The sequence below is a fragment of the Melospiza georgiana genome, chromosome 2 (genome assembly GCF_028018845.1).
Source record: "Melospiza georgiana isolate bMelGeo1 chromosome 2, bMelGeo1.pri, whole genome shotgun sequence".
Taxonomy (NCBI): domain Eukaryota; kingdom Metazoa; phylum Chordata; class Aves; order Passeriformes; family Passerellidae; genus Melospiza; species Melospiza georgiana.
Window position 1 is genome coordinate 106104702 of NC_080431.1, and position 16421 is coordinate 106121122.

General features: G+C 39.2%; 1 protein-coding gene across 1 annotated transcript in view; it reads left to right on the forward strand.

The window, feature by feature from the left end:
* Nucleotides 1-13328, forward strand: part of PHEX (phosphate regulating endopeptidase X-linked) — a 94822-nt gene extending 81494 nt beyond the window's left edge. Inside the window, exons 16-22 of the mRNA XM_058018462.1 lie at nt 372-426; nt 3506-3573; nt 4941-5071; nt 8015-8080; nt 8192-8296; nt 10025-10101; nt 13221-13328. Of these exons, the coding sequence (XP_057874445.1) occupies nt 372-426; nt 3506-3573; nt 4941-5071; nt 8015-8080; nt 8192-8296; nt 10025-10101; nt 13221-13323 (605 nt within the window). The 3' untranslated portion in view covers nt 13324-13328. The remainder of the gene's footprint in view (nt 1-371; nt 427-3505; nt 3574-4940; nt 5072-8014; nt 8081-8191; nt 8297-10024; nt 10102-13220) is intronic.
* Nucleotides 13329-16421: the final 3093 nt, after the last annotated feature.

The following is a 16421-nucleotide window of genomic DNA, read 5'->3' on the forward strand; positions in this document are numbered from 1 at the left end:
CTGAAGCCTCACTGAGGTAACAGTATTTTAATTCTTACTGCACTTTACCTATGTATTGTCTATTGATCAGTCAGCACATCTGAGGATAATCCAGGACCCTTCAGAGGAAGCCTGAGGTGTGTTTTTCACAGGAACACATGCATTTATTCAGACCTGCTTGTGGCAGGATCTCTGCTGCCTCTCTGAGATCCTCTCTTGCATTCTACCACCCAGGGGAAAGCTCCCCTTGAAAAACCTTCTGAAGCCAAACAAATGAGGTCATAAAATCTAAATCCTTGGGCATTGTGACAGCTATTCAGCTGGATTCAATTGACCTCACCAGATTTTTCTTTTCTTTTTTTTTTTTTTTTTTTTCCTTTTTGTCATTGCAGGATTCCCAGCAGGAGAACTTCAAAAGCCTTTCTTTTGGGGAACAGAGTATCCTAGGTAAGTAGTGCACAAGGGAACTTCATCTACCTAGAACTGAGGAATAACAGGGAAAGGTATTGCAAACACAAAGAGACAAAGAAGAGGGTGAGGAGAAGAAGGCTGTGGTGCTGAAGACAACTGAAAGGCAGCCCCTAGGAAACCTGTGTTGTCCTGCTGTTGGGCAAACTTGGTCCTTGGGTTGTTGGGTGTTGGGTGTTTTCTCCTGCTGGATCCTGCTGTTGCCTCTGGAAGGGCTGACTTTGAGAAGTGCTGCTTTGTGTGATGTTTTCTTACCTTTGGGGGCTGTATGTGTTGCTGTTGTCTTAAACTGATGACTGATTTCTCACAGGAATTGCTAATTAAGTGCACCCAAGTGCAAGTGTTTCAATGCTACAGCATGCAGATGCAGCAGTGTGCACATGGCAGGTATTAAAAGGAATTGTAAATCAGATAACTAACACTTCCTGAACAGAAGTGAATACCCTGAGAAGCCAATTATTATCAGTGTATTGTTCACTTTCTGCTAATATCTAAGATTAGCAGTGAGCCCTTGCCTGTTGAGGTGCATGAGAATATCTTCATGTGCATAAGGGATTGCCTGAGCAGGCCCATGTGCCAGTGAGACTGAGGAAGGGTAATTATAGGTCACATACATTAAATTTTGAAAAATCACTGCTTTTGTGCAGTTCAATAGCTTTCTATTTTAGGGTAGGATAAGACCATGAAAAATTTCTGGTGGCAGTTTCTGAAAGTTATTTTGCAGTTATATAAAGCCAGTTTCTGGTGAAACATATCCTTAATAAATCATTGTTTAAAAAAATCAAACTTTTCGAATATTTTGTGTTTGCCATCATCTACTCTGGACTGTGTCCTTGTAAACAGGAAATTTGGCAATATATGCAGAAAGACACATTCAATTTATGAACTAATTAATTTGTATTCAAAGAGAATTCTTGTGGGCCAGGTGACTTTGTAAGTGGTAATTGGGGATAGAAGAAAGTCCTTTCTTGTTAAGGTGAACTTATTTTCTGTTGTTGTTATTGCAGACCGGCTTTGCTTTCTGATTTCTCTGTATTCTGACCTTCTGCCATAGTGATAAAACTGTGGTTCTTTCAAAGTATTGTATTTTGCTCATTTCTCTTCCTTAAAGGTTACCTTAGCTTAAATTGGTTTTGCTTGAGTACATATCAAAATGTAATTTAGTAAACAAATGTAGCTGGTTTATATCAGACAACAGATTGCTTTTGTCCTTGAAATATTCTGGATATTTTCTGTCTGCTTAGAAGAAATGGCAGTGGAGCAGATAAACTACCAAAAAGTCACCAGTGCCTGCTGAAAAACTAATTTAGCAAATATTTAACGTTTATTGGCATTTTAGTGTCCAGTTCCAGCACAACCACCAAAACCCAGTTACATCTATTTGCAGAAAGCAAAACTTGGTTATCACTTTTACATCTCAGTGCATTAAATAACATAACACTCAAATGCCACCATTCACAATTGTGAGTCTCCAGTGCCATATACATTGAAATACAGACTTCAAACTACCTGAAGCTTCCTTTCAGTTCTGAGCCTCCCCAGTCCTAGAAGGGTCCCCTTTAATTTGGTGTCTGCTGGGCTGCACCTTACCCTTCCATCTCTGCCCTACTGTGCCCAAAAATGAAAAGCATGAACAGAAATGGCAAAATTCCTGGAAGAAATGTTGTTGAGCTGGACAAAAGGCTGCATTGGTGTTCACAGATTCAAAGGCCAAAATTCACTGCAACCTTAACCCCATCTTTTGGAGCCAAGGAAAGCTCCAAGGAGCCAGACTGGCAGAACACCAGCCTGTTCTTTGTCCCTGCCCCTCATGGTGAGAAAGAACCTTAGAGGAAAAATAAGATTTATTTAGTAATAGGGCTTGTTTCTTCTAGATCTCTTTACATGTTTTATGCCATTATTTTTATACTTCTCCAGCTGCAAAAGATCCTGTATAACCCCTTTAGTTCAGATATGGAAAACAAGTCTTACATCGTGCATTTATTAGGGGTAATTATCACTGTGTGCTACACAAGATTACAAACTTGTCACACAAAAGGATGATATTTCCATTGCTTAAACATATAATTTTAACCTGCATGTTTTGGAGATGGTTTGTAACAGTACTTGGGCTAAAAAGCAGTAGGGGAGATTTTAACACATGGAAAGTATACCATTCAGGAAAGAAAAAAACAAAGTGAAGGATTTTCATGGGAGCAGAGGGAATTAAATGATATAATAGTTTTTGGGCATGACTGAGATGAGCAATTAGTGCACTATGGATCATTAGGTCCAATAATGTTATTTCAAAACCCTCTGCCTTTCTTCTATTTCAATAAAATGTCTTAGAAACACTATAAGCTACTTTGAAGTATAGCATCTCAATAACTGAAATAATTAAAATCACAAAAAGTGGCTCCACAAATGAAAGATACATTGAGTAAATCACCTACCCCATGATACCCACTGCTTTTGGTATAATAAAGCCCTAAGCTTTTCCCTCTTTCATCCCTATTTCTCCTAAAAGCATGCTTATTGGGATATAATAAACAAGATATAATTAATTGTCACTCAGAAATACAAAGTATTTCTTTTTACTCTGTTTCCCAGGTGCCTTAGATCTGACTGTGTATCACATCCTCTTCCAGGGCAGGTGCAAGGGAATTATATGACCTTTCTTTTTAGAACTAAATGGAGATCTGTTAATGCTTTACAAAAGATAGTTTTTGTTTCAGAGTAGGTACAGCTGTAACTTTGTCCTGTTCCCAGTCAGAACAATCAGAATTCAGTCAGCTGAAGGAGAGTGGAGCCCATATGATGCTGATAAGGGATTTGGTTGGAAGAGTGAACCATCACAACGCTTTCAAAGTTTTAGATTAAATATTACTTTTAAACAAGAGTTTAACATTAAGACTTTCAACATCTTTAAGTCAAAATTGTGTAGGTCTGAATTTTAGACACATATCCTGTGCCTTCTCAGCCTATTTTTAAATCAATAATGATCTTTCCTGATGTCTTTTGTCCTTTAATGTTCATGACTGTGAACACTTTCTGAGGAAACTGCTTCTTTGTGTTCCAGGTCATTAAGTTATGGTGCCATAGGAGTGATTGTTGGCCATGAGTTTACTCATGGATTTGATAGCAATGGTGAGTATTTGACTGCACTTTGATAACTTTTTTATTTACAGAGTAGGCAGATTAGAAAGCTGACTTGTACATGCTGTAGCATTTTTATTGTTTTGGTTTTTTTAATGGTGCTGAGTTGTGTAAAAAAATGATAAAATTGTATTTATTGGATTTATTTACATGGAATCTTGCTTTTCTGAATTGGATTTTATTTGGTAAAAGAAATGCCACAAGTTTGATTCTTTATATTTGTCTTAAATGAAAACTAAAGCAGCAACAGATTCTGAAAGTCCTAACAGGGCGAGGGGAGAGTGGGAAGGACAAAGGGATAATTTCTGATTGATAAAAATTACTAAGGAAACCTTTCATTTCAGGTTTGACATTTTTAAAAAGATAATGGCAAAAGTTTTAAAATACAATACTGGAACAAAAGTGGAACAGAAACGGTGTTGCAAAATATTAAAATTAAATTTAAAAAAAGAGAGAGATGGAAAAAAATAGTCATAAAATGTCAATGCAATTGTCCTGACAAACTGGACGGAGTGGGGCATTGACACTACCTAGGTTTCGCTGTCTCAGCAAAGTGCTTTTAAAAATTGGGCTCCTGAGAGAAAGTTAGGGGAGAGGAGGGAGATGCAGGCAGAAAGAAACTCAAATCTCCTCCTCTAGGAAGTAATTTTGAGTTTGCTTATGTTGTGCAATATAGAATACCTTAAAAAAAAAAAAAAAACAAACAACAAACCCAAAAAACCCCACATATCCTGTTTGCACTGCTCTACAACACTTTGTGTCAGCAAGCACTCCAAAATGGAGGCATTTTTCTTCATAAACTCCCACTTTGTGTAGGTGAGCACCTAATCTCCACCTTGTTTCCTGCCAGTTAGAAAGGAACCTAAAGTTTGATTTCCTCCTTGCCAGGGTCTTACCTTCCAAATACAGAAATAAATACATCTCTAGGGAATTTTTCACCTTGTGGAAATTTTAGAAGTTTTCATGGAATGGATTTGTTTTCTGATCAGGTGAAGAATTAATAATAAATTAGTTATCATCACATTGTCAGAATGAAAGACATATGGTCTGAGATGAAAAATGCAATTATACTTGCAAAAAAGCTAAGTGCCTCTTACACTATGTAATTATAAAATGTACTGTAGAATTCATTAGTTATTACTATATTTTTCTGCAAATGGAAATTATGACAATAAATAGAATGCCAGCTTTTCACTGCTGATTTGAGTGGGGCCAAGATTTTGCTCACTGATCCTGTCCATTCTGTACACACACTCACATGGGAACATTCACCTCTCATTTCTGTCAAGGTGATAGATTCCTAAACTTTAAAAGCTTTTTCCTGCAAAAACATTTGTTTTCTTTCTTTCCTTTTTGAGGTCGGAAATATGACAAAAATGGAAATTTAGACCCTTGGTGGACGACTGACTCTGAAGAAAAATTTAAAGAGAAAACAAAATGCATGATTAATCAATACAACAATTACTACTGGAAACAAGCTGGCTTACATGTATGTAAATCACCAGTGACTGAAAACAGTGTACATGAGGAGTTTGGGTCATTGTGCTTTTTTCCTTTTTGTTTTTTGAAGTTCTCTTTTTATAAATCCCAACACATTAGAATATTAAACTACCAACTTCATTTCTCACAACAAATGATTTTTTGAGGTGAATAATTCTGTTAAAAATTGTCTGTCAGGTTTGATTAGTCCGGTCAAATACCACTACCCACACCCTGGTGACAGGGTTAAACCATTTCTCTCCATCACATCATTTTGGAATCAGAGGAAGAGGATGAAGTCACTCAGCAGGGCTGGTCTAATTATTGTCAGCATGTTAAATGTCTTCTGAAGATGAAGTCTGTAATGAAAACTGAGCAGTCACTCTTTTAGAAAGAATATAATAGCATGTTTTATAGATTCCTCTAACAATTCTGCCTGTTATTTATTGCAGCTATAAAATGGATGCATGAGCCCTACTTTATTTCACATTCAACTCTTGCTATTTCTTCCATGTGTGCACACAGACCCCATTTGTATGTTTAATCAAGGGAATATGACAGCAGTAGCTCCTAGAAAAGGATTGAGAAAGTGCAAGGGAATTGTTTCTGTTTTGTTGTCTATCAAATGAATGGGCTTCCCTGAAGATGTGTGCATTCATATGTGTGTCCAAAATGAGGATAAGCAGGATATGTCCCAGACCTTCAGAAATAAATAGCTGAAATTCCAGTGATGTTGTCTGGGACGTGATTTTAATCTTAGTTTTCAGGATAAAACACATACTCCAGTCCCCACTCAACTCTATCACCTCTACCTATATTTTACAGATACTAGTACATCTTTGCCTTTTAACAATAGTAAGGACCCATTAAATTCTTATCAACAATTCTAGAATTTTTCCCAGGCTTGTTTGTGCTGATCTCAGAGATAACAAAGCCATATTGTGGTCCAGTCTGAAGTCCAGCAACTCAGACTTGAAATAATTCATAACAATCTAATTTGCAAATAAAAATTCTCAGGCTCATTCCTGAATATTTGTAGGGTAAAAACTGTCATTACAAAAATGCCACTCAAAAAAGATCCTTAAAACCTTCCCCAAGGATGTGGCTGAGCTCTTCTCCTGCTCTGCCATTGGCTTGGCCATCCCCTTTAACTTTTGCACTGTCTCTTCAGATGAGGTAGGTCTGGATTTGCTCCCAGTGTAGAAACTGCCTTTGAAGTCCATGGGCTTACTAGAGAGACCACAGTTACCCACAGCCTTGTCATCCCATTCCTTCTTTATCCACAGGATAACCAAAAGCACTTTTTAGATGATAGAAGATTTTTCCAATTTTCTGACATAATTTATAGCTTTTGTAGGAAGAGCTATGCCAGCAAAGACCTTTTATTATTATAATTTTGGCCTGTCATTTGCATCAGTACTCTGCAGGCTTTTTACCCTTGTATGAATATTTTTCATGGATTAAGAAACCTATTTATTCTTCTTCCTTCTCATCTGGTATGCAATAAAATGTGTCCAGAAAAGAAACTTAATGAAAGAAAAAGTGATATAGAAATAGATTCAGAGCACAATAATCACATAAAGTCATCTCATCAAATAAAGGGCTTATCATGGTCCATGATCCCTGCCACAACCTCCCTGTGCAGAGTAGTCTCAAATACTTGATCCCCAGCTGCCTGAGATCAGCAGAAAGAATTCTTCCACTTTTTAGCTGGCCTGTGGCCCTGTGGCCCTGTTAGGTTACTCTGATCTTGTGCTCCAAGTCAGTCTCCTCACAAGCCCAGTGCCAGTGAAATGTGTGAGCAGGAAGGCCAGAGGAAAAGGCAGCCGTGTGCAGTCTGTCCCTGGTGTCCCAGCACCTTTTCTCCTAAAAGCTTCTCTCCCACCCCATCTCCACCCTCCCGAGAGCAGGGGAGAGCTGACAGGAAAGGGCTGCACTTTCCTCTGTGGCTCCCATTTTTCCTGTATGTTGTACCCAAGGCATCCAAGTGTTCCAGTCCAATCTGAGTGCTCATCTGTGCTGAGTGTGGGGCTGTGCACAAGTTCCTGGCCATTCCCTTGAGTTTTCCCCTCATTTTCCATCCTGAAATGAGTCCTGATGCCAACCCCACTGCACTGATCCCTGTGGCAGGGGAGGGCTGATGGCTGCAGCCAGCATTGACCTTCAGAGCCCTGCTCAAAACCGCGCTCAATTATCTTGTTTATTTGAGACACAGGAGAGAGTAAAACTGCTTAATTACAAATACAGTTGGTAACACAAGGACCTTAGTAGGCTGGGTGAGTAGACATAATGCCACTTCAGCAGAAATTAGGATTTCTTTGTAATGATATTGAACTTGGTAATGCCAGGAGACCAGTTTCCTCACAAAGTTTATATTGTGCAGTTTCCCACAACACATTCTTGTTGCTATTGCTCCTGCTCTTGGAATCAATACCCAGGACAAGCAATAGGAATCTCCTTTGCAGATATTTTTAGAGCACTGAATATACTACAAATTTTGATTCTGACAGCTATTTTTAATTAAGCTTATTTATGTTATGACTTAGGAGTTATTTTCGCATCCCAGTAGCATATTAAGAGTTCTGTAGAGAAATAAATATAGCCTTTTAGATAAAAGTTTAAGAGGCTACTGGATGTCACATGTCACCAGATATAAACAGTCCTTAGGGGCAAATTACTGACACTGAGCTCAAAGATCAGGGACTGGATTCTTAAGTGCATTCTATCTACTACATTTTGTGCTACAGAGATCCATGACCAGAGCCAGGATAACTCATCACAGAAAACAGTTTACTGGCAGTTTTTACATGGAAACCCAGTTTTCCTAACCAAAGTTGGTTCAAATTCACTGAGTTGTTCTTGCCTTGTTTTACTTTTCCCCCTCTTTTTGAAGTTGATCAAGTAGGAAGTTCAGAAATGGGTCAAATGATTGATGTTCTTTCATTCTGCCAAGGTGAAAGGGAAGAGAACTTTGGCAGAGAACATTGCAGATAATGGAGGTCTGCGAGAAGCTTTCAGGGTAAGTAGATGGAAAATATCTGAAACATCATGTTACTTAAAAATAATAATAAAAAAAAACTGTGGTTATCGTCATGCTGCTGAAAGGCACTTAGTATCTCTTTCTTATCAGGCATACAGGAAATGGATTACAGAAAAGAGGGGAGGAGAAGAAGAGCCTTTACTGCCAGGCCTTGAGTTCACACACAACCAGCTTTTCTTTCTGAGTTATGCCCATGTGAGTAGAACAAATGTGTCCCAAACCCCATCTATTAACTTGAACAATGTGCAGTGCAGAGATGAGCTTGGTTGTTTTCAGCAATCTGCACCACCCAAACACAGATTTTGAGAGTATAAGGAGAGACTTCTCCCACAATTATTATTTCTTTCTCTTTCCCTCTTTGTCCTCAACTACCCATGGTGCCAGAACTGCTGAAATGATTCTTTGTTTTGCAGTGTTGTCACAGCAACTTTCTTTCTTTTTTCTACTTCTCTGCACTAAAAGGGTCTTCCTGCATGTGTTGACTCCTCAGCCTTCTTCAATTTTAACTCACACCATTTGTTACTGTGTACATTGTTCAAGGGAACTAAGCAGCAGTGAAGAAAGTCTTAGTTTATTTTTTCCCATCTGTACACTAAATATGCTGTGACAAAACTTTGATAAGGCTGTGAGATTTTTAGAAAAAAACACAGAGTGAGGGAGGATCAGAAATTATTTATTTGGGTAAACAAATTGGGGCAAACTCCCTACATGAGAAGTAAAAGGCTATAAAACTTTGTCTCCAGTAGAAGGAATGAATCATCCCAAACTGAAAAAACAGGACCCAATGCAACCAGTCCTGGCTAAAAATAATTTCTCTGCTGAGAGTCAGTATAGCAGTCTGTGGGCCTGTGGCTGTTTCAGTTTGACCATATTGGACAAAGAAAATATTTAATTTTCATTGTTTATGCTGAATAAACTTTCACCTTATGTCAGTTTTTCTCCAAGAAAATTTTCACGCCGTAGGGAACATCTGGGGCTCTTACAGGACCACTGCAGAAATCATATTTCCAATGGTCCCTCACAGGGAGGGCACACTCACAGTGAGAGCAGTGTGTGCAAGGTGCCCTCGAGCTCAGTCTATTTTCACAAAGCTCAAGAGACTCAACGGACTTTTATAAAATGTCTGGACTGTGTTCAGCCAGAAAAAATTGCACTGAAGTCCACTGAAATCCTATGGGCAATCTGGCTTAAAGGATTTTGTTGATAGGAACATTTTATGTAGAGGCTTAGGTAAGGTAGGGGCAGTTTAAAGGAGATTTCTCATGCAATGGATACAGCATAGGAGGAGTTATTCAGTTGTGCAAATATTCTATCTACCCTGTTTTTTGGTCAGTTATGATTGAATTAAGCATCTTATCAGGAGCAGGGAACTGGAGACCACTGATGGAAATATGGAATATGTGTAATTTCAAAAGAAACTGACATTCCAACATGGCATAAATATATCAGGTACTATAGCAGCAGTTCTAGAGATGATAAGCATTATTATGTGTACCTTTTATACACATTATATAGTTTTGAGACCAAGAAGTATATTTGGTAATTATTAAGGTGTGAGATGCTGCAAAACAAGCTGAAAGACAAGCTGCCATTATAGAGAACTTCAAAAAAAGAACTAGTAAAGTGACTGTGATTAGATGATGTGAAAGAGTGTGTAGAGAAAAACAGTGGGTGGACACTGGATCCATTAGGGGATTTGAAAAACAAGAGAAAACTTCAGATTGGCAAAGGTGAAACAAAGTAGGAGTTTATGGTGCCTTTCCATTTCATGTATTTTATAAGTAATGGACATCTTAAGAACAGTGACATTACATTTTGCTGTGCATAAAAAGTGATCCCAGATAATGTGCCTGTTTCTCTTTTTTTTTTTTTTTTTTTTTTTTTTTTTTTTTTTTTTTTTTTTTTTAATTTTTATTTTATTAGGTAAGATGCAATGCCTTTAGACCGGAATCTGCGAGGGAGCAAATATATACTGGAGCTCACAGCCCTCCTCAGTTCAGGTAGTGCAAATATGGTATTTCCTCAGTGTACACACAGAATCAATCACTGCAGAACAGAAGTGCAGAAATACAGCATTTTAAGAGGGGTTTAAGAGCAAGCACAAAATTGGATTGTGCTCTTGGTTTAGATGGACATTGAACTGCTTTTATTAGCTTATCTCTCACTATTATAAATGCTCTTCTGTAAAATTGAGGAGCTTGCATCTACCTTCAAAAGCATTTGAACCAGAACACACTCTGATCCCTGTGATGTCCTGTAATCATGGCCTGAGTACCTGAAATGCCTCATCTATCACTTTCTTTCCCTAAGCAATTCCAGCTTAGAAAACAGTGAATATAAGGAGGGGCCTTGATTTAATCCATCTGAGTTCATTAAAAGCTCTTTTGTCTCGACCTTGAATTACATTGATAAAGCAAAGCAAAAGGTGCCCTGTGAGTTCAGTTCAAGCCCTGACTCTTCCATTGGCCTTCCAGTGACACTGTTTGTGTCCAGCATAACAGAGGGAGCCTGTCCTGGCCAAAAGGCTCCTCTGGCCACAGACACTCATGAACTCCCTGCCATGGGAAGGGGGAAATTTTAGAGACCACATAGGAATTAGGAAGCCTGAGTTTATTTTTCTGCTTCTTCACCAAGAACATGTTGGGTTTGTTGGGATTTATGTTGGTTGCATTTACTTAACTAAGAATTCTGTGTTTGCCCTTGGTCAAGTACTACATTACCTCTTTATTTGGACAAAGGATGTTATATCCACAACAAAATTCACACAATACAGTGGCTTATTTGCCTTCCAGAGAATCTCACCACTTTCTGTTGACTGAAAGAGTGTTATACCAGCTAGTGAGTAGTGCAGTATACAAATCTGTATGCCTTTTGACATTGAAAATACATCATGACAATGAGGAGCATCAGGCTGACCTTCAGCCTACAGAGATATTATTTTCATAATTCCTACGCATGTTAAGATTTTGGTAAAATAACCATCTGTTGTCTTTTAAAATCCTCAGGTTTATTTATCTATACATATATTTATATTCTGAATAGTTTCATAGCTACATTCCCATGATATGGTGATACACATGGAACTCTAGGGATAGAGTATTTATTAGGAAAACTCCTGAAGGCATCAGGTTATGAAAGAAAATATCAGAGCTTAGGTTAATTTGAGATCTAGAAAATATAGACAAAACTTAGTTTTTGTGCGAGATACTGAGAACTGGCTTCTGTTTCACAACTGAAAAAAAGCAGTGGTGCTTGTCTCCTTGCAAATCATATCAGCTGGGCTAAAAAATATATCTATTTCCCTCAGCTTGGTTTCATTTATGTCCCAAGCCCATTATAAGCATAACTGCAATACAGCTAGCTCCAACACTGACAGCTCTTTCTGTCCAAAAAGCTCAAACAGCCCTTTTAAAAGTAATCATAAAAGGTAACAATAAAAATTATAGAAATGAACAACACGTCTTGAGCACAGATGTATACATCTGAACTAGTCTCACCAGTTTCTCTTCAAAGTCAAAAAGGAAATGTCATTTTAGAAGTTAATATATATATAAATACTCTTTCAGCAGGTAATAAATTTAAATTACTTAGACTCTGCAAGTACATCTTTCTATTGATTACCAAGGGAGGCCAGTGTGACCTGCTCAAAGAAAGGTGTCTCTGCTATAATTCAATGGGATGAAATCCAGACACTCCACTCTGATTTCAGTTAATGAGTGGCAAAATCAAACCATGGGTAGAAAAGTGGTGTGCATGCACACATAAAGATTTTTTCACTGGATAAATTCCGGGTTTACTTGTTTTTAATTGGCAGATTTTCAGTATTAGCATGTGTCTTTGCTATTTTTGAATGCCAATTTCAGATTGAAATCCCTGGCATGGCAGGCAGAACTCCCACCAACATCAGCAGCAGCTCTGCATGACCAACTCTTGCTGTTCCTGCCCCTGAATATGTATCTGCAATTTTTTTCTTTTTACAGTAAAGCTGCATATCTTATTTGAAGCCTAGCCTAATTTGGTAATCTTTGCTACAAAACTGACCTTTAGGCATTTTTGTGCCAGATGACTGCAAATTTTTTTACTCACAGAAAGTCTAATCAATGTAATAAGAATATTTTCTACCATGCTGAGCTACACTGAGAAGCAAATTTTCTGCAATATAGAAAAATGCCTCCTCACTGCATAACAGAGGCAAGGTATACAACTGCTATCACAGGAGATGTTTTTTCTGCTTTTAACTCAGAAAACTCTTTACAACCATTACAAGTTTCAGGTTAGTAAATCCCAAGATGGTTGAAAGTATAGGAAAAAAACAGCAAACAACACAACTGCAATCTAGCAAAGGTAAAATAATAGTTTCTGACTGCACCAAATAATGCGGACATGAAAGCAGGAGCCAAGGATGATTGCATGCAAGGACCAGCTCTTCCCCTACGCCCAAAGGTGCCCGTCTGGAATGCAGGCACATTGTCCAGCTTGTGTCAGGCAGGGAGGTGCTGCTCTTTCAGTATCACACCACCTGTGGTAGAAGCAAGAGAGCGTGGGAGCTGTTCAGGGCAGCAGGCTCAGAAAATATATTTCCAAAATATCAGAGGAGTCAGGATCCTCACAGGTGCAAGGCTGAGCAGCCCAAAAAGAGCTGTAAAGTCCCAGGGAGCCAGTGTGTGTGGGCGAGCAGAGCATGCTGCTAGGAGAATCTGGAGCCTCATGAAACCACTGCCAGCACAAGCCCAGTGTGTGCTGACATTCTCCTGCCTGCTGCACTGCAGCTGCCTGGCAGGGCTGGAAGAACAACTCCACCCTGCACAGCTACTGCTGATCTCCCACCTGTGCTGCAAGGGTTACACTAGAAAATTGTTCTAAAGGATACAGTATCACAAAATGAATTTGGTTTTCCTAAAGCTTCTAGCAAAGCATGATGTTTCTCAAAGCATGAAACTATATTTGCTTCATATTAACGTTAACTGGGATCCCTTCTCCTGAACCTTTTGCTTTTATTTGCGGGGAAAATTATATGAAAGCCTGAAAATTCAGCCTGAAGTGAAAACACTGAAACACTTTCAGACCTGTAGTGTTTGACAAAAGGCAGCCTGCATGTCAATCACCTTTCTCTTTGCAGAGTGATCGGATCCATGAGCAACTTTGAGGAGTTCCGCAAGGCGTTCAACTGCGCGGCGAACACGACGATGAACCGCGGGGCGCAGTCCTGCCGGCTCTGGTAGCTGTCCCTGCCAGCCCTGGTAGCTGTTCCTGCCAGCCCTTCTCTCAGGAGCCTGCAACTGAACTGCTCAAACCCATTGCCGGACCTTCAGAATGATGCTCTGAAATATGGAGAGGCGTTACTTCAGATGCGTCTTCCTCACCCGTGTTGACGATCTGCATGGATCCGATCATTCCTTACTTAGGGCCTAGAAACATTCCAAATAGAAGAGCTTTTCTTTAAGTATAATAATAAAAAGTAACTCCTTTTAACCATAAAACTACTCTGGCTCATCTGCAGTATCACTGCTGTTGATGGATAACTGCCATTATCAATTCTAATTCCTGATTTATAGTTGAGCAAGATGTAAATGCTAAAATCCAGTTTTAATCTATTGCTCTGCAGGGGTTCTATGCAGAATGCTCCCACAGTAAAATTTATTCTTTCTGGATGAAGAAATTCATGAGACCTGCTATAAAGCCAGCTCTGATCTGCTGCGTGATACTGCATTTTCATAACTTAAGCTGTCACTGCCCAGCATGCCATAAATGATGTTGCATGATGTAAAGACACAAGACTTTATATTAGTTCAGTTTAATATGTCAGATTAGTGCCTCTGGTTTTGGAACAGTTTCAAGCTGAGAAAGCACCTCATGGTATTCATCAGTAGGACTAAAACATGAAGGATGCTTGTCAGATCATGGCCTCTTCTAATTTTAGAACAGCTTATGATAAAAATCAATGTATGGTGAAAATCAGAGGCTCTCAGAGGGGATTCCCAGCACCATGATACTCATAAATATTGCAGCATTTATTCTGGTTTACAGTGTAGGCAGTTTTTTTCCCAGCACCTTGTGCTGAAGATAGCTTCATCTATATTTATTTTTTCTAAGCCAGAAATACTATACCAGTTTTAAATGATGGATTTTATTGTTTCTGAGTCTTACATCGCATTTTAAGTAGTGTGTGTGTTTGTCCTCATATTCTGGATGGGGCAGGATGATTTGTGATTTTAAGGTAAGAGTTTGTGACAGAAAAACAGACTACCAGCATTATTTGACTTGTCTAGATAAAAAAAGCAATTGAGGAGTAGAGGACTTAAAATACAGTAAAAATACAGACCAGCTGAGTTTTCAATTTGATTTTTAAGAATATTCATGAAAAGATATTTTATTATTATATTTAACCCATAACTATTGCTGGGGGGATGAGATGCAGGGTGAGGGAGGATGCACACACAGCTCTTTTTTCCTATCAGAGAGGTACCTATATGAGTGGTATATGTTTATACTTTGTGCATTATTTCATTTTTACATGGTGGAATTATTTCAAAAGGAGTTTCTTTAGACTGATTTAATTACTGCAAATATATCTGGAGTAATATACATGTGTATATACATATATGCAAAATATAAGTATTATATGCTTTTATTTTATTTTATCAGTATAGAAATGTTAGTAAGAGAAACTTTTTCTTACAAGGATTGGTCAAATACTGTTGGATAAGGACTTGGTTGGATGGTCCAGAGGGTGATGGCTCAGAATTCCAAGGGACACCAGTGACAAGTGGTACTCCTCAGAGGTTCATACTGGCACCAGTGCCATTTAATATCTTCATTAATGACAGATAACGGGATCAAGTGCACCCACAGCAAGTTTGCAGACGGCACCAAGCAGAGTGGAGTGGTTGTCACACCTGAAGGATGGGATGGCATCCAATGGGACTTGGACAATGAGAAGTGGCTCGTGGGAATCTCATGAGGTTTAACAAGACCAAGTGCAAGGGGCTGCACCCAGGTCTGGGCAACTCCTGGTACCAACAAAGTCTGGGGATGAGCAGATCAAGAGCAGCCCTGCTCTTGGGGTGCTGGTGGGCGAGAGGCTGGACATGACCCAGCAACAGGCAGGTGCAGCCCAGAAAACCAACACTGTCCTGGGCTGCATCCAAAGCACTGAGGGCAGCAGGTCAAGGGAAGGGAGAGGAGGCCACCAAGATGATTAGAGGGATTGAGCACTCCTCCTATGAGGAAAGGTTGTGAGAACTGGGATTGGTGAGCCTGGAGAAGGGAAGGCTTCGGTGTAACCTAAATTTCAGCCTTCAGTACCTGAAGGGAAGCTCAAAGAAAGGTGGAGAGGGATTTTCACAGGCGCATGTAGTGACAGGACAAGGGGCAATGGCTGTAAACTGAGAGTAGCTTTGAATTAGATGCCAGGAGGAAGTTCTTTACTGTGAGGGTGCTGAGGCACTGGAGCAGATGGCTCAGAGAAGTTGTGGGTGCCTCATCCCTGGAAATGTTCGAGGCCATGTTGGATGGGGCTCTGAGCAACCTGGTGGAAGTGCAAGGAGGTGACCTTGCCCATGGCAGGGGGCTGGAATTAGATGGTCTTTAAGGCCCCTTACAACCCAAATCATTCTATGAATCTGTGATTGTCCAACAGTCATGGTGGAGGAAGGTTTACTGAAGCTAACTAACTGAAAAAAGTTGGGTTATTTTCCTGTGTGTCTCTAGAAAGAAGGGAGTCATAATGGAAGCATAATTTATGGAAAAGGACAGGATCTCAAACTATCTTCCAGAGTGAAGGAAGCAGACATTCCTGTCCTTAAGGCTATGTTGCCTCTTTTTAGAAACAAAATATTGTGATTTGGGACCAGAACATTCTTTTCTCTTTTTTCCCTGAAAAATTCAAAGATTTCTTAAGAGGAAAGCATTTTCTCTTCCTGCATTCCAGCTCAGTTCCTGAGTTCCACAGATTACAATTTATCATTTGAATTGCCGCTACTAAATATTTTTCCTGGAAGTATTTTGCCCATAAATAATGGTGGCAGTATTTTCATGGAGCTTTTCCTCAAACAAGCAGGTATGGGTCTTTAGCAAACTGTTTGCTGCCTAATAGGAAAGCTCCTTAGCAAACTGAGTATGTACTGACTTCATTTTTGTGCTCATATGAGCACTGACATGACTTGATGTTGGCTGCTTTGGATCAACAGCACAAAGTTCAGGGTTGATGTCCTGGCCCAATTAAAGGTACTACCAATATGGTTGTTGTCCTCAGAAAAATCAGAACATCAACTCAGGCACTTATCTGGATTTTATAAATTACTGGAATGTGCAAAGACAG